The sequence below is a fragment of the Glycine max genome, chromosome 19, assembly GCF_000004515.6.
Source record: "Glycine max cultivar Williams 82 chromosome 19, Glycine_max_v4.0, whole genome shotgun sequence".
NCBI lineage: Eukaryota > Viridiplantae > Streptophyta > Magnoliopsida > Fabales > Fabaceae > Glycine > Glycine max.
In genome coordinates, this window is record NC_038255.2 from 50,322,978 (window position 1) to 50,341,389 (window position 18,412).

Here is an 18,412-nt window from a genome sequence, read left to right on the forward strand (position 1 = left end):
TTATCATATTTTGAAAGCATTTGTACGGATATGAAGCCGTTCCTCCGGTGAAGAAGTAAATTTTTCACGTCAAGGAGAAACACAATCAAGCACCTTGGTTCTCTGTGACTACAACATCATCCTCACAGACTATCCCAAACCGTGCAAAGGTGTCCCTCTTAAAGATAACTTAGTGCCCATTTTCCCCTAAAATTTGGCTTACGAAAAGTCTTTTCCATAATGTTGAAATTATAACACTTTTGAAAAGTATTTCATTTCGATAAAGTATTTTCTAGAATTTGTTAAAATCTTAACATTTGAAAAAGTACTTTTTTTTGGAAAAAGGATATTTTTAATAAATAAAATAAAAGGGAGATGTATTAATAAAGCTGGGAGGTGTAAATAACAATTGTCTAAATGTAATCCTTTTAAGAAATGACTGAAACCAATCCAATTTATTTAAATACCAAACTAAACAAATTGGACTAGCCCATACAACCTTAATGGTTCTAAAGCATCAGAGTCTTGTACTCTCATCTCGTATCTTGCACTTCTCATTTTATTTGAGAGGATAAAAATTTCCCAAAACAGCTTGTCTGAACACCTCCATTCTCTACCATGAACGATCTGAATCTACCAACAGCAACTTCCCAAAACCATGTTGATTTCGGTGAGTGAGGTTCTGATGAAGGTAAAGGGGAAAGGATAACAAAGAGTATCATCCTATCCTTTTATGGAAGGTAACTTATTTTTATCTTCTGGAATAATGATTTTGAAATAGTTTTAGAGCATTTATTTTTATGTTGGAATAGTTTTTTTATGATTTTGAGGACTTATTTTGATTCTAAAATATAATTTTGAAGTACTTATTCCTATTTTAAAATAACTATTTGGTTAGTAATCTGTATCTTTTCAAAATAAAAATTTCTAATAAAAGGATTATTTTTATTAACAGAAAGATAGAAAACAGAAGTTGAAAGGTGCATGATTGGACTAGAGCCCATGCATGCAGTCTGATAGTTGTCCTAGTAGGCTGGCCAGTAGCGGAAAACCGCATTACCGGCGTCAATTGCGGCAGTGAATCGACGGCAGCGCTTGCTGATGACGTGGCTTCTAAAAACGATGGCCACACACTCACTCACATGCCTTCTTTCAATTTCTCAAAACTTTTCAATTCAATCACTATTTTATTTTGGATTATAGTAACAGGTACGCCTCTTGTTTGTTTTTTTTAATTTAACTCTTCTAAAAGTAAAAAATGCAGTAATAGTTATTCATTATTTTTAAATAATTTATGTTATAAATTATTATATACATGTGCATATATAACTTCATCACTATTTTTAACTGTTAGTTTTTAGTTAACGACTTTAAGTGTATTTTATTTTTTTTCAAGTGTATTTACTTGAAAAAAAAGAAAGTTGAGTCCTTTATGTTGACCAACGTGTCTGTGCATGTAAAAGACGATGAAGGTGTGATATTCAAAGTTTCCTGACTTGAGGTCGAATATTAGAAATAAACTTTTCTTAAAATTAAAAAAAAAGTCTTATCACCCTTAATAATTATAATTTATATGAATTTGAATCAAGGTGGACCTACGTTGGTCCTTGGAGCTTGGTCCCCTACTTTTTATTTTTTTTAATATTATATATTATTTTAGTATTAGAATAATTATTTTTATATTTAGATGAATATGATGTCATTTAAATATCTTTTATCTTTTTCAAAAAAATATTTTTTGTTCCAACCTCAAATTCTTAGACATTGTTACGATTTTTCATTAGTTAAAAAAAGAAGGTTTTTATAAACTTTTATTCATCTCAACTCTAAAGTCTGAAGATGTAAAACATTTTAGAGTATCGGAATAATATCATTAACTTTTATAATTTTAATTGGGAAGGTAATAATATTTTTTAGATAAAATATTTAAGTATAACTTTTCACTTTTTAATATTTTTTATTTTTATAATTAAATATTTTATTTTTAAACTATAAATGATTACATTTGCCATCAAACAATTCTTTTTTGCATTTCCTTAATATTTAATTAATTATAACTTATTTGAAAAATAAAGACTATTTATTAATTTTTACCAAATGAACACGTTGACGACTACTATATGAAAATTTGACAGTTTGGGTTATGAGTCACACGTAAATATTTTATTTTTGTAACACTATTCTTCATATATATTTTTAGTCCACGTGGTATGTTTCCTGTAGATTTTGGAGTAGCAAACCTAATATTGAATGCATGGTTGGTTTGACAAATTTTACTTTCATAACAATATGAGATAACATTCTTTTTTACTTATTACTGATCAACAATTTATAAGAAGTTTTTTCTGTTGGTTTTCCAAGATTTACTTTCACAATAATGACTATTGTTATGATAAAGCATTCTTCTTTTCTTATTACGCGACAATTTATATGAATTTTTTTTTACAGCTATTGGTTATTATAATCATAAAAGATAATAATATAAATGTGAGACCAGAATAACAAATTGATATAAATGGAAGATCCAAATTATATTTAAGTTAAATATAATATTGTGTTTGAGTGAGGAAATAGGGAGAAAAACACCTTTAAAGCAAACAGAAGGCTAACGGTGTGTATTTCTTTTGGTTCAGCCGAAAATGTGGAAGAAGGGTAGAAAACTGGAAAGGTTTGGGTAACAGTTAATTAGAAGGAAAACCAATAGTGGCACAGCACGTGGAAAACAAAACCTCTGTTTCATGCTGCCCCACATCTTATGCGTCAATCAGACTCTGTCCTAAGTTTTGGATAGATCGGAGAAAAAAAAATATAAATAGTAAAATATTTTTTTATATTTGGTTGAAGAAAAAATAAAAAATAAAGTTATTTATAGATACATTTTTTTTTATTTTCTTTCCCATTCAAATTTTTTATTTTTTCTTATTTTCTTATTTTCTTTCCATCCAACCAAATGAATCATAAAAGTAAAAAAAAGTGAAAAGGAATAAAAAAAGGTTTAATAGAGATGAAAACAATATTAAAAAAATCAAAGATTTAAATTAAAATAATTTGATAAAAAAAAACTAGACAATAAGAGATAACCGAAATGCATGATCAATTATGTTAGTTTTAAAAATCATAGTAAATTATAAAAGATTTAATGAAAATAAAATGCTAGCATTATATTAAATTAAATATTCTTATTTAATATTTTAATCCTTATAGTTACAGCATTAATCAGATTTAAAAATCCCAGAACATCTATTTTCTATTATTTTTGGATAAAAAAGACTAAAACATTTAAAAATGTGAGAATGATATATATATATATATTATATATATATATATATATATATATATATATATATATATATATATATATATATATATATATATATATAAAATATGTGTGTGTGTGAGAGAGAGAGAGATAAGTTTAAATTAGAGAAAATGATATAAAAAATTGAATTCATGTATTTTTTACTTAGCTAGAGAGATAAATAATAAGAGTTTACTTTAATAAAAAAAATCTAATTAATGTACTTTTGACTAATTTTATTTCGTGAATTTAGTTTTTTCATGTTTTCATCAATTTTAATTATTTCAAATGTGTAATAATTATTGATTTATTAATTTTATATTATTAAAGAAAACAACATAACACTCTAGTGTATTGCCATGCGAACTCATTCATGTTAATGAGATACAACTGACATATTAATATTTTTGTTAAATATTAAAATGTCAAGTTAACAAATATATTAAAATTGCATAATTAAAGTAACAAAAATTAATTTCACTGAAAAACAGAGGAACTAAATTTACAAAATGATGATAGCAAGAGAACTAAACATACAATCAAGTCAAAAAAAAGTTTAAAATTTCCTTTATTTTTCTTTTCTAAAAAAATCTTCTTACTTTAATTTTTTTCAACTTTATGATTCACTGATATACTTGTAAATTCAAATTTGTATGTGTGTGTGTGTGTGTGTTTTGGACAATTATATATATTTTTGCTGGAAAAAGCACAAAAAGAAAATTATATTTGCTGTCAAATTTTATTGTGGTTACACATTTAATTACATTGTTAATTTTTAGTGATTTGCGTATGGATTAGAAGTTGCAAATTTGTAACCATTAAGGTAAATCGTGATCTATCAAATTAAAGATTGACAAAATGAAACGAAAGAATGTAAGTTCATGCACGTGTTGCCACCATTGTTATTATATTATTGTAACATTGTATATGGTTAAATTTGTTTAAGCAGATTATGTGGGAGCTATATACCAACGAAGTTATGCAAACATTCTCAGGAGTATACCAATAAATTATCATTGTATGGAAAGCAATTGTTTCATTAATATGTTTTAATGTTTGCAAGAAAAATCAACCACACAGAGTAAGGTAACAATTTGAGATGTCATGTGAGTATGTTACAAATTTGTTTATTTTTTTAAAAAATAACATCTGACCGACATGGTAGGTCAATTTTTTTTTTCAAAAAATATAAAATGTCACGTAACACTAAAAATAGTTACATAACTTAATAATTTTTTGCTAACTCAACAAAAGCAATATCGTTTAAGTAAAATGTTTTAAACCCTATAAAAACATATGCCGTAAAAATAATGCTGAAATAGCAAACATTGAAATTCAATTAAATTGAAATAAGCGAAAGCATCACTCGTGTTATATATATTTTTCAGTTAAAACAACGAATGCATAAATGATAAATCACTCCTATGGTCCTATCAGTCCTATGTACATTGGCAATGCGTCACTGATGAAGAGTGATTATTATAGGTCTTGAACATACAATTAAAAAAATATTATAAAATGCGAGGCATTTTTCGTAAAACACATAAAATTATATGAATAATATATTTTTTTCTACTGACAAATAAAATTTGCATGCTATTTTTTATTGTAAAAAGAGATTTTCATAAAAAAACATGTTTTTGAAGGCTATTCATAAAAAAATATGATGACTCAGAATACAATTAAGAATCAAACTATTCTATAGAAAGCATCTCATTTTCTAGAATCAAGTAACAAATTTAGTCATTAATGAATAATGATAAACCAACGATCAATATTCCATACACATGCATAATAAATCAGGCATGTAAATAAAAATAAATTAATTGTTGATTTTTTATTATTAATGAATGATAATATTTATTCTATTTATATTGACTTTAAAGGAGTTAATTTCTATTATCAAAAGAAAAACATAAAAGTGAATAATGTGAATTTTATTATTTTGATACCAAATTTACTTATATATAGTATTATATAACTAAAGATAAAAACAACTAGCCAAATTAATTATAAAAGAGCCGAAACCAACCACATTAAAATTAATTTTTGAAAAAAATATCAGTTTGATATCCAAAAATTGTTTGGCATTAGTTAGATAAGTGAGAAATTTTGGAATAAACTAGAAAAATTTAGGAAGAGTCCCTTTACTAGAGTGAAAATAAATTAAATAAAAATGAATTAAGATAAAAAATTTAAATCAAAATAAAACGTAAAAATGTGAGCCTCATTTATTTTTATATTTTTTTTCTTTTTATCTGTAAAAGAATAGAACCTGAAAGATATATAATAAATAAGTAAAAATTAAATAATAGAATAATGAGTTTAATGACACGCTATTACGAGGATTAATATATAACCTTTTCTTGAAATAATAATTATTTTAAAATAAAACCACAAATTTGTTAAATTAAAAAGTAATTCTCAATTATTTGATGTTTAATAAAAAATTATCATTAATATGATTTTAAATTAATTGTTATAAAAAATAATAAATTTATTATATATGATAAATTTTAATTGATTTTAACTAAGGAGTGTATAATCATTTTTTTCTTAAAAATTAAGAATCTATTTATCGTTGGTGTATTGTAGCCTGCCGCTGCCGTCTTGGTCTTGGTCTTTGGGGGCTTTGCTGGCAAATGCGGTCTCATATCGTATAAAGGCGTGGCAGATTCTGAACTGTTGGATTAAGAACAAGGAGTGGGTCCCACGGTTTCATTTTCCAAAGTGGACACGTGTGAATGAGTTGGAATAAAAGGTGCAAACCGGTTATTGGTGAGTCACTGGACAGCATCTGCCGTCAGACATGACATATGAAGCAGAAAAAAATATTAATTAATTCTTTTATAAAGATAGTTGATACTATTTAAAAATAAATAAATTATAACAAATATTTATCGTTAAAAATAACATTTGATTTAAGGATCTATGACTATACTGTAACATTTAAATAAAAAATAACATAATTTAACGATCTATTTAATTTACTTCTCACTTCTTCTTTTTTAATAAAACAATTTCTAAAATGACTTTACACTACTTTCAATTTTTCATATATAAAACAAGCGTTTTAAAAATAAAAATAAAAAAGCAGAAAAACCAGAAGATGTTGTAAAAGGTGCTTCAGTCATCACATGCTATGATTTATGTGACATTTATTCAATCTTCTGAACTTTTATAAAACTAAGTAATGTCTTATATATTACAAAACGTAAAATTATTTTTTGTAGTCTATAAAACAGTTATTTACTATATTATAAATGTATTTTTTACAGAACTATATTATTAATGTTCGAGTGAAAAAATTGGTGATAAATGTTAGAGGAATTAAATTCATAATTTATTTTTAAATAAATTTTAATACATTATTTTTTAAAAAATATATATTAGTTGGGAGGATATCATACTCACGCTGAACGAGTAAAAAGTTTATGCATGAGCCTACAACTTCAATAAGCTTGAGCATCTTAATTTTTTTTTATCAATAAACCCGATCATTCAACACCAACTTAACTAAACCCAAGTTTCATGCACTGCTAGCGATATCAATAGATATGAACCATAGCTCTCTTCACTATCACACTAACCTTATAAGTCATGATATAAAAGTAGAGAAATTGGCTTCTTTAAAGTCATGATCAGGTTAGGGCTGTGTTTCAAACAGCTAATTAAGCTTGCGGCCACGAGAGAGGTTGATAGCTTCAACAAAAAATTTAGTAGTAATATAAAGTAAATAATTTTTAACTATTAAAGAGAAATTTAATTGTTAATATAAATAATTCTTAGTTGTTAATGACAAATTTAATAAATGATAAATCAACAAACCATGCATATATTATAATATTAGTTATTATTTTTTCATCAATTACCAAAATTACTTATTTTACTTTTGTTCAAATAGCTAAATCTAAAAAATTAAAACAAGCACTCAATTTGTTATATAGGTTTGGGTTTAAAGATTTTTTTTTCGCATGAATGCGAAGACTCTCTAGTTATTACAACACTACACCAACAATATCTATTGACGAAATTATAAGATTATTTGATGACAAAGGAAAAAAAAAGGAAAGAAGGAGAAGTTATGGGTACATATGTATTGATGGGGTTATAACTTCAACAGCACTTAGATGATCATATCTAAACACACTCTTTATTATTATACCATAAGCACTTATGTCTAGTAATATTATTTAAAACAATACAATTAGTTATATTTGGTAATTTGTATAAGATGGTCGTATCTAAACGCACTCTATTTTATAACATGAGGATTTATTGTTAGTAATATTATTTAAAATAGTACAATTATTTATATTTAGTAATTAGTAATTTGTATAAAAAAAAATTACATGTATGGATTAAACTAGTTGAATAGTAAAATACTTCAATTTAAATTTTTTTTTCTAAATCACAAATATTTGTTTACAAAAGATAATATAACTCGAACTAGATAAAATTATTATACACAACAAAAATATCTCTTCAAGTATTTATTTAAATTTATTTTTATAATTTTTTTTTGGATAAATACTCATTTTTATCCTAACTCCTTCAAGTATACATAGCGAGTATTTAATGTAAAATAAATTTAATTTCAGCTTATTTTTTCTTTTGCACTCTCCTTAGTCCTCTTTCTGAACAGGTTATTTATGTGGACATTGAAAAAGTAAGTATTTAACATTTTAAAAAATAAATATTTAATAAGTAGGAAGAGTATTAAAATAAGTGGGCCAATAAATTTTGACTTACAAAGAATATTTACCGCACCATGAAACAACAAAACAAGGTATTTTAAGCAGCGGGGAAGTTAAAAATGTTAGTAGGAGATTAAGAGTGTTTGTAAGTTGTAACACATTTTTTATTACATTCTTTATAATAAATCCTCTCTTATTAATTTTATAATTATTAAAGTTTATTAAAAATATAAATTACCAGTAAGATTCATTAAATAAGGAGTGGATCCACATAATTTTATAAATTTTAATTAATAATAGAGATTTGATAATAAAAAAATATAACACATTCCTTTTACACATTTTTTTAATATCCTTTTTATTATTCACTAAAATATATTAAAAAACAAAAGAATTATCAAGTTTTCCTTCTCATTTAACCAATATTTCTCCGAATTTTTAATAAATTTTGACTGACAATAAAATATAAAATATATGTTAAAGAGTTAATATTTCTTGTTCTTGGGTCTTGTAAAAGACTAATATCTCACTTTTTTCCTTATAAATGACTACTGTTGTTATTGACTTAAAAAAGTCTTGTATATGAAAAAACATAAATTTTCACAGAATAAATTATTTCTTCCTATATGAAATATGGATTATAGAGAGACAATCTATTGGTACATATGATAACAACTTTAGGGCAAAATCCAGACCCATTACAGAGAGAATGGAGTGCACTTTTTTTCTCCTGTCTCATTAGCCAGCCATATGGATTATGGACCTTTCAGTATCACTAGCAGTAGTCAGCATCTCACCACCAGAGAGTAGAATTGCCATGTTTAATTTGTCAAGGACGAGTTAAATACTCGATTAATGGCAGTTTGTGGCCATCAACCATAAAAAAGACACCGTTGCCACCTCTTAAATAACCCTTAACTTTGAAAAGGAATTTAAAAAATGGTAGGACTTAATCATAGGTTATAGATAAAGCCTTCAAAAGGGATAAAGAGAGAGAAAATGATCCACTTGTGAAGCAAAATATCAGAAACATACAAGGCGTGCGTGACGAAAGAAAATTGATTGTAAGTGGCTAGCCGTGGATTCCAAATGACCTATTCAATTTAGTTAATTAATTAATTAATGTGAATCTGAAAGGGCACGTAAGGCAAAAGCAGGCACATGACATGAATGAAATTGAAGATGTGTTGCTGTGGACCCCTAACACAAGACGCGTAGATCGATTCCCTGATCACCACGTGTACGGCTCTGCTCACCTTCGAATAAACAAATGGCCACCTCAACAACCGTATATACATACGCTCTACGTATACGCCGACCTACACATACGACACGTGTGTGGTGACGTGGACTTCTTCGCCTTGGCGCTCCTTCTTCTTCTTCTCCTTCTTCACTACCTTAACCTTAATTGCTTCTCCAAAACTTAACCTTTTTTTATTTTATTTTATTTTTGAGGACACTTGGAGCTGCGAGCACTAGTTTTCCCTTTTCCCCTTGTTTGTTTTTTTAGGATAATAATTGACCAATTGGGTATCTTGTCAGGTACGTGGAATTCTGCAGTGCTGCTGCTCGAAAGTTTTGATTTTGAATGCTTTCCGTATCTGTGGTATGAGAAAATTGAATGTATGTGTATGGAAGTTTGAAGTTTCTTGATTTGGGAGTGAGTGAAAGAGGAACAGATTATACGGTTCGGTTTAGATTTTTGTTCTTTGGAAACACCGAAACAACTTAAGGATACCGTAAATTTGTTGTTTCTCTTTTTCCTTTTTAGCTAATTAAACAAGAGGGTTACAATTGAGGTTCATCTGGATCTCGTTTTGCATCTGCGACAGTTTTGAATTTGAGTGCTTTCTATGTGTTGATTTGCTTAGTGAAGCGTTTTTCATTTCACGTTGAATTTTATTTTTTTTTTCTTTTGGCCTCATGCTAATTTTGTGAAATTCGTTTTCCTGTAACTGAAGAGGGTCTGGATCGGGGCTAACAAATCTGTTAAAATGTTGTCTCTGGACGTTAAGGTAGCTAAAAATTCAGGAGTTTCATTCGTTTTCTCACCTTCCCTGATTCGTGTGAAAGTTAAAAATGTTTTGTTTGGAAGGGTATTTTTGTCATTTAGCTACCCGATGGTGTTGTTGGCATGATCTGTTGCGTGTGTCCTTCCCTTTCTATCCGGCTTGCGGAGTGCTCAAATGACAGAATTGACCCTCTACCATTCTGTCTTTGACTCTTGTGTCTACTTTACTTTGGATTGAATTATCTATAGCTTACCATTAATACTGCAGCCTTTCCTGAAAGGTATTTGTGAAATCTCACTTTCTCTTAAACAAGGAAACAGAAAAGTTGAACTGTGTTGTGTTGGTATCTTCTCGGATGGACCGGTAGTACTAGTACTCCTTAAGCATTTACTCTGTCTCTAATTAGTTGTGAAATTATGTAATTTTTGCCCACTGTTGGACTTCTCGTCAGTATAGATCAGTCGGTTATTCTGACATGTAGTTTTGAAACTTAGTTCACTCTGTCAACTCCATCTTGAATTAGTTATAGTCAGCTTTATCATGATTGTCTTCTTTGGTGGCTGTTAGACTGTTAGATTATTCATTCTGAGACTCGTTGAATCTCTTGTAAAGGTTATGCTGGAGATGGGAAATTAACCATTCAATTTTCCATCCAGGAAATTAGAATTTTTGTATGATGCTATCACATGCTAGCTTTTTTTTTTTTTTTTTTTGCAATATATGTTTGTGGTTGAATCTGTCTGTTGATATGTAGTTTTTACTTTTTTTTATGCATAGTGAACCAGATTTCCAGCTGCTTTCATATAGTTGCTAAAACATCTCTAACTCCTTTGATGTAATAATGATGTATTTTATTCCTGCAGTTATGTTTAACCCTCCAGTAATTTATCAAGTATTAATTTGAAATTGCTGGACTCGCCTTTCCCCTTTGCTAGTGTGTTACATGTATAAGTTATCTACGTCAGTAAAAAGTTTATAATTAGTAAAGATTATGTTATGCTGGTTACCAAGATTATATATAGGACCATGTGTAGATTTTGGATGGCATAAATCCTGGTTTATGAATTTTGTCTTGACCAATGTAATATTTTCTTGCCGATAACAATTAACAAGCTGACATGGCTCCTGTTAATGCAGTTGAGACATTTTTCAAGAAGTAGCAAAGCTCCTTCTACAATATTTGACTTGGTGCTTTCCTTTTGGATCTTACAATGGGAAACAGTGAGGAAGAGAAATCTACCAAGACTGAAAAACCTTCTTCACCTGTAACAGTGGTGAGCTCATAAGAATGTATCTGGGTGTTGAGACATTTGTAAGAAGCTTGAATTTTAATGCTATTGTAATTGTGAACAGGATCAAGCCAATCAGACCAACCAGACCAATATTCATGTCTATCCTGATTGGGCAGCCATGCAGGTTACCTACCTTTTGCCTTGAATTACTCTGTCTGTTGTTGACTGAAGTATTCATTCTAGTTACTTGTTAGCTAGCTTCAATGTAAACTAATGCTCTCAAATCTTAGTTGTTAAGATGTACTACTGTCACTCGATCAATTACTGTCATGTCAATGATTGGGGTGAAATCCTCCTGTTAATAATCACTGACATTATTGGATTGTCTACTAGGTACTTCACTCTCTTTGAAGATTTTTTATTAACGATTTTAATTTACAAACAGTAGAACCATTATCCTCATTGTCTTATTTCTTCCATGCTTCAAAGTCAAGTGATCTGTAGCTACTTCTTCCTGGGACGACACCAGCTATTTTTTATTTAAAAATACTTAGTGTATTTCCATTTTCTTTTTTGTGGATGAAGCAATGAACTGATGAAAGCTTCTTATATTCCCTCTTGTGAATTATTGTTTATCCTCTCAGAATATAAATATTAGAGTGTCATTCCTGTGGTGCATTGTATTACCTATTCTGTGTTTTGTGAGTTGTTATCAATATGTACCCCTAATCAATGTCAGACTGAAATTATGCACTGAATTGCTACTGGATTTGGCAATCAGTTGGGGTAATATCTAGGATGAGATGTGCTTTGTCCCTGGATTGCTCAATCTGTAAAAAAAAAAACATTGATTCGATGGTATAAAACTATTAATTTTATCCCTTTCAAATTGGTTCACCCAGCAAGTTTTCAAGTGTGTTTGGTCTCTAGTGTAGTGAATAGTGACTGTATTATAATTTAAAATGTCTGCTATATCTTCAGGCATATTATGGGCCAAGAGTCACCATGCCACCATACTACAACTCAGCTGTGGCTTCTGGTCACGCTCCTCACCCATACATGTGGGGACCACCACAGGTAGTAGTACCTCTGTGCAATCATTTGTATGCTCTATGATTGCCTTTTCTTTTGGCATGTTTTTGTATGCATCGTAGATGACAGGGATGAGTAACTTGCTAACTATTTCTTCCAGCCTATGATGCCACCTTATGGGCCTCCTTATGCAGCAATTTATCCACATGGAGGGGTTTATACTCACCCTGCAGTTCCTATTGTAAGCCTGTGTTCTTGCAATTTACTTTTGTCTTTTATGCTTTTTTTAATTATTATTTTTTGTTATTGGAACTAGTGTTCTTTCTCTATAGTATGAATTTGTTTATTTATATTGTACTAAAAATGAATCAATAAGGATTACAGATGTTAAGAATATAGTGAGATGTGATTCTGCTGTTTCTGTTGGGCCTGGGTAATTTCAGAGTTATTTATACCTAGCTGCATGTCAGCTTTCATTTACCTCTCCATGCTTTGATAACCTTAATGTAATAAAATCTTGATTAATATATACCCTAAAAAATAGGCAATAACAGGGGGCTTTTCATCCTTTAGTAGTATGCTTTTTTGTAAATTTCATGCATTTTCTTATGAATTATATTTATAAAATACAGGGGCCACATACACATAGTCAAGGAGTTCCATCTTCACCCGCCGTAAGTTTTAATTTCCTGACACTGGTTCATAGTCAAGTCCTTGAAAATCTATTTATGATTGGTTTTGAATTGGTTTAACAATGCAGGCTGGGACTCCTTTAAGCATAGAGACACCACCCAAATCATCTGGAAATACTGATCAGGGTTTAATGAAGAAATTGAAAGAGTTTGATGGACTTGCAATGTCAATAGGAAATGGCCATGCTGAAAGTGCAGAGCCTGGAGGTGAAAACAGGCTGTCAGAGAGGTTTGTTGATCTGTTCTCTTTTTGTATGAATATTTTTAATGACATACTTTCTGAGTTTCTGGATATCTCCCTTTCTTATGTTGGGGATGGTGGAGAGGGGAAAATCTGCCATTTGAAACTCTTTAATGAGTTAAACCTACTTTCTCTCCCTCTGTCTAGAATGGTGGTCCATGAGTTGGTTATTGTAATGGAGTCTTATGGATGACTGAATAATTTTACTCATGATGTGAACAGTGTGGATACTGAGGGTTCCAGTGATGGAAGTGATGGCAACACTTCAGGGGTGAGAACTTGCTTGCAATTGGCATTTCTTTTTCCTGCACTTTGTTGACCATATGAAATTGTTCACCTATAATCTATTTTTCTTTGAAATGGTTTGACAAAATTGAAGAGACATTAAAATATGATACTTGCCCTCTTATGCTCAGGCTAATCAAACAAGAAGGAAAAGAAGCCGTGAGGGAACACCAACCACTGGTATGACTCTGTTCTTCACCAAGTGTCACATCTTGATGAATAATAGAGTTGTCCTGGGATCACAATTATTCTTCTGTTATCATCACAGTACACATGGTGTCCAATCCGTTTATTGAGTAGGGTCTCGACTTGATGAATTAAATGCTGTTATAAAATATTTGTTCAGTAAGGTGAAACTGCCAAAGTTTTTAACTTTGCCATTAGTTTGACAAATGTAGCAGACTCTAAGATGGGCTTTATTGTGATTACAGACATGATACAGTATAGGTATTGGGGTCCTATGGTTGCATTTTTACTAATAAAATGTGTTCCCAGCCAAAGTGTGTTATTTTTATCTACAAGCATCTGAAGCTTAGAGTAGGATATCAATGTACTTGGTGTTGATGGTTGTTCTTTTCTGCACTGTACAAGCAGATGGAGAAGGGAAAACTGAGATGCAAGGCAGTCCAATTTCCAAAGAGACTGCAGCTTCTAATAAGATGTTGGCAGTTGTCACTGCTGGTGTTGCAGGAACAATAGTTGGACCTGTAGTTTCTTCAGGTATGACCACCACGCTGGAGCTGAGAAATCCTTCCAGTGTTCATTCTAAAGCAAGTGCCCCACAACCTTGTCCAGTATTGCCTGCAGAAACTTGGTTACAGGTATGATCTGCATATAATTCATCTTAGCTGTTCAAATCATATACACAGTACATTAGAATATTAGATACATGTGTAAAACATGTTGTAATAATAATGCAGTATCCTCATCTTTAGTTGACACTAAAGTAATTCTCTTGTGGGTATGTTTGGATTCCTCAGAATGAGCGTGAGCTGAAACGTGAGAGGCGGAAACAATCAAATCGAGAATCTGCTAGAAGGTCCAGACTAAGGAAGCAGGTATGAATATTGTGGGTTTCTTCAAAAACATTGTAAACCTTTTTATTACTTGTTTGTTTGTCAATTTAAAAAGCATAAACTGGGCAGTATGCAGTTTCTTTCTTTATTACACACTTGTACATTTGTTGCACGTCATTCCTTTGCATGCAACCCCCAAGAAAAACAAAAGTAAAGATTATATTCAATAGGGTTGTTAATGCTCATGTTCCTGCTGATCAGGCTGAAACTGAAGAACTGGCACGGAAAGTTGAATCCTTGAATGCTGAGAATGCAACACTGAAATCAGAAATAAATCGACTGACCGAAAGTTCTGAAAAAATGAGGGTGGAAAATGCTACATTAAGGGTATTGTTCAACATACTATTTCTCATTTTACACATGCACATTTCGTTGCTACTTTGTAATGCTGAGTGTCATATTGTTTTTGACTCAGGGAAAACTTAAAAATGCTCAACTGAGACAAACACAAGAGATAACTTTGAACATAATTGACAGCCAGAGGGCTACACCTATAAGTACAGAAAACTTACTATCGAGAGTTAATAATAATTCCGGTTCTAATGATAGAACTGTGGAGGATGAGAATGGTTTTTGCGAAAATAAACCAAACTCTGGTGCAAAGCTGCATCAACTACTGGACACAAGTCCTAGAGCTGATGCTGTGGCAGCTGGTTGATACAGAAAACCAGTAATTGTACTGGCTGATCAGAGGTAGTTTTGGCATATTACAAGCCCAAAATTACTACTAACAATTTCCTGAGGGATGGATCAGCTGAATTTTAGTATCTAAATCCATCAAAATCAGAACTAATTCATTGTTTACTTAGGACAAAACTCTGTATTCTATTAGATTTGACAAAAATGGATGACCAAGTTTGTAAAATGAAGAGAACTAGAGATTTCAGTTTGGATGGGTTTGTTGAACCGTTACATAATTGCGTATGTATTAACGATTGCTGTGGACTTTCTAATGGTATCTGATATAAGTAATTATTCTGGCTTATTATTTGTTTGGTTTGTATTTTGTGCTAGCTATTCCTCTTGCAGCTTGTGATATGCATGAATTAAGACTTGGTTTCTCTCAAATATGCATTTTTTTTAATAATTTCACATGTATTTATCGCAATGTTAATCATTTTTTCACAACGGTAATTAATGTACTAACTGCACTTGATATTTACCTATGGATTAACTTTTCGAGATGGGTTTGTTTCTGCATCTGTATAACACGACGATTGCCAAAGTTGATAAGGTACTTGATAGTTATGGTGTTTTTATTAAATCAAGAATCTAGTTAAAGGTGTCATTGGAACTACCCAAAAATGGAAGAACATTGTGTGATTGGTTAAGGGTGAGAGGAGAGAAATTAAGAATAAATTGTGTGGGTTTCATTAGGGTGTTAAACTTTCTGATTTTACCTTTTACTTTAATTAAAAAAAATATTTTTATTTCTATTCTCTATTTTTATCTTTCAAATTAAACACAACATAAAAATAACATGTATTCATTGTAAATATAAATGTTATGTTAATCAGTGATCTATGAAAAGTATATTATTGGGAGACAAAAAATTGTACTATTCTGTTATGTATAAATGTGTTTTTACGTGATTTTTAATATATATATTTTTCTTTTAATTCCTGACCCTTAGTTAAATAGGCCATATCAATTCTTGCACGCCAAGTTAAACATTATGCAGGTAGCTAGAACTGGTGTTTACATTGAATTTCAGGAGTGGAATGTTTTAAGAGAATGTAATATTATAAATAACATTGTCCTTCATTTTATAATATTTACCGAGAGTCAAGGATGGATCCAAGGTGAGGCAAATGTCGGTCACTTTATCATACAACAAGAAAAGGGAACTTTTTTGAAAGAAAGGAAAAAGTGGTGGGGGGAAAGGGAAAGTCAATATATGCTAGCTAGCTAGCTAGTGAAGAAATAATAAAACGAATTTGTTTCGGTGAAAAAAGTTATTTAGTTGCCCCAATCAATACCTGTAACTTACTTCTGGGAAAGCTAGAAAACAAGAAACATGTGTCAGGATAGGAAACATGAGAAGGGAACATTCAGCAAAATTTAGTAATGCTCAAGGTCAAGGGAATACTGTACCGCAACACAATAATAAACCACGCAATATGTATCAGATTTGCTTGCTTTAAGAGACTCCAATACCTAGCATCTGGAATCAAGCATCAGATTTTGTTAATTAAAAGAAAACAAACACCAAGATGAACAGTTAGCGAACATAGCATTATTGTTTTTCTTAGGTGACATAAATTGAATAAAAAATGATTTTTTTTTTAGATTTGTTAAAATTATATTATTCACTATGTAATAAAATGATCATTTTTAATGAAATTAAGGATTTTTTTTTATATATAATATGTATATAGGAGAGCCTTATCTATTATTTTGACTCATCCTGACTACAGTTATCTAATTATTTTCTTGATTTCTTAAACATCTATAATCTATTATTGTTTTAAAAGAAAATTGAGCAGCATTTTAAATTAACTTCGTACCTTTTAGCAAAACAAGTGGGGAGATAAAGTTAAGTATATTCTATCAAGAAATTATGCCAGATATATAGAACACGATTTTATTCACATACACTTTCTATAAAGAGCTTCATCCCCTTCAATCATTGATTTTACTGAACTTCATTTAGACTCAGAAGTCTTCCCCCCACCCCCCACCTTTCAAATTTTACTATAGTGACTCATAGAGGAAAAAGTATGTGTAAATAATTTGGCTATAGCCCCCGCCGGAGAGTGCTGTAGGTTATGGTTTAATAAAGGTTTAATTACCTCTTTACTCCTTATAGTTTTCAAATTTATCTATTTTAGTCATTATAATTTATCATTCAATTCTCAATAGGTCCCTACGTTAAAATTATTTAACACACTTAAATTATTGTTGTCGACCGTCCTTCTCCGAAGCTCCCTCTCTTCCGAGAGGCCCCCGCCTTGCAACAGATACTGCACTTGCACCTAAGCTCCCTCTCTTCCGAGAGGCCCCTGCCTTGCAACAGATACTACACTTGCACCTCCACCCTCACCGTCGGCGCTTGCTGCAAAATCAACGTTGCTGTCAACCTTTTCGACACATTCAAAGGCAAGAAATGGAGAGGAAGGTTTTGATGACACGGTGTACGACGGAGTTTTCCGTTTGAGACAACACTCAACGATAATGACAAATATTTTGTTTTTTTCATTCCCGTCGTCACTCCCCTCCATCTCATTTTCACCATTGATCTATTCTTCCAATGTCGTCAACAATGGTTGCAACCACCCCTCAACCACGTATAAACCTCGAGTCCTTATTTGATTTCAACGGCAACAACAACCACGAGTTCAGATTCATAGTTGACGATAACAACCACAGGTTTAGATTCATTATCGTTGAGTGCTATGTCTCAAACGAAAAATCCGGCCGTACACCGTGCCGTCAAAATCTTCCTCTCAATTTCTCGCCTTTGCATGTGTCGGAGAGGTCGACGGCGACGCTGATTTTGCAGCGAGCGCCGGTGGTGAGGGTGGGGGGTGGAAGTGCAGTATCCGTTGTAAGATGGGGGCCTCCCGAAAGAGCGGGAACTCTGAGAAAGGATAGCTGACAACAATAATTTAACGGTATTAAACAAATTTAACGTGGGGACCTATCGGGAGTTAAATGGTAAACTACAGAAATTAAAAGAGTCACTTATTAACTATAGAGACTAAAATGAATAAGTTTATAAACTATAAGAATTAAATGAGTAGTTAAACCTTTAATAAAAATTAAATTATTCAGAGACAATTCAAGAGATCAATAGCTTTATTCCTCAAAAATCCCTCCCGAAGCCCCACGAAGTTACCCTGCCTTAAATTCCAAAGATGCAAGAAAG

At 30.8% G+C, this 18,412-nt stretch overlaps 1 protein-coding gene across 9 annotated transcripts; it reads left to right on the top strand.

Annotated features, from left to right (window-relative positions):
* The first annotated feature begins 9,138 nt into the window (after positions 1-9,138).
* On the top strand, positions 9,139-16,340 carry LOC100781875 (common plant regulatory factor 1). Of its 9 annotated transcripts, none has more exons than XM_041012754.1 (13): positions 9,139-9,516; positions 11,124-11,260; positions 11,340-11,402; positions 12,200-12,298; positions 12,411-12,491; positions 12,883-12,924; positions 13,011-13,171; positions 13,406-13,454; positions 13,600-13,648; positions 14,063-14,289; positions 14,449-14,526; positions 14,746-14,871; positions 15,728-16,340. In XM_041012754.1, exons 2-13 carry the CDS (start codon positions 11,198-11,200, stop codon positions 15,818-15,820), a joined length of 1,131 nt encoding a protein of 376 aa, XP_040868688.1. In that variant the 5' UTR covers positions 9,139-9,516; positions 11,124-11,197; the 3' UTR covers positions 15,821-16,340. The 9 variants fall into 9 exon arrangements, with proteins under 9 accessions (XP_040868688.1, XP_040868689.1, XP_040868686.1 ...); XM_041012755.1 differs by having other exon boundaries at positions 9,142-9,516; positions 12,200-12,295; XM_041012752.1 differs by lacking the exon at positions 15,728-16,340 and adding an exon at positions 14,960-15,529 and having other exon boundaries at positions 9,143-9,580; positions 12,200-12,295.
* Positions 16,341-18,412: the final 2,072 nt, after the last annotated feature.

Coding starts and splice junctions, on each gene's coding strand:
- LOC100781875 (XM_014772021.3), top strand. CDS start 11,198: ATGGGAAACAGTGAGGAAGAGAAATCTACCAAGACTGAAAAACCTTCT. Junction 11,403..12,199: donor CTGATTGGGCAGCCATGCAG/GTTACCTACCTT, acceptor CTATATCTTCAG/GCATATTATGGGCCAAGAGT. Junction 12,925..13,010: donor GAGTTCCATCTTCACCCGCC/GTAAGTTTTAAT, acceptor TTAACAATGCAG/GCTGGGACTCCTTTAAGCAT.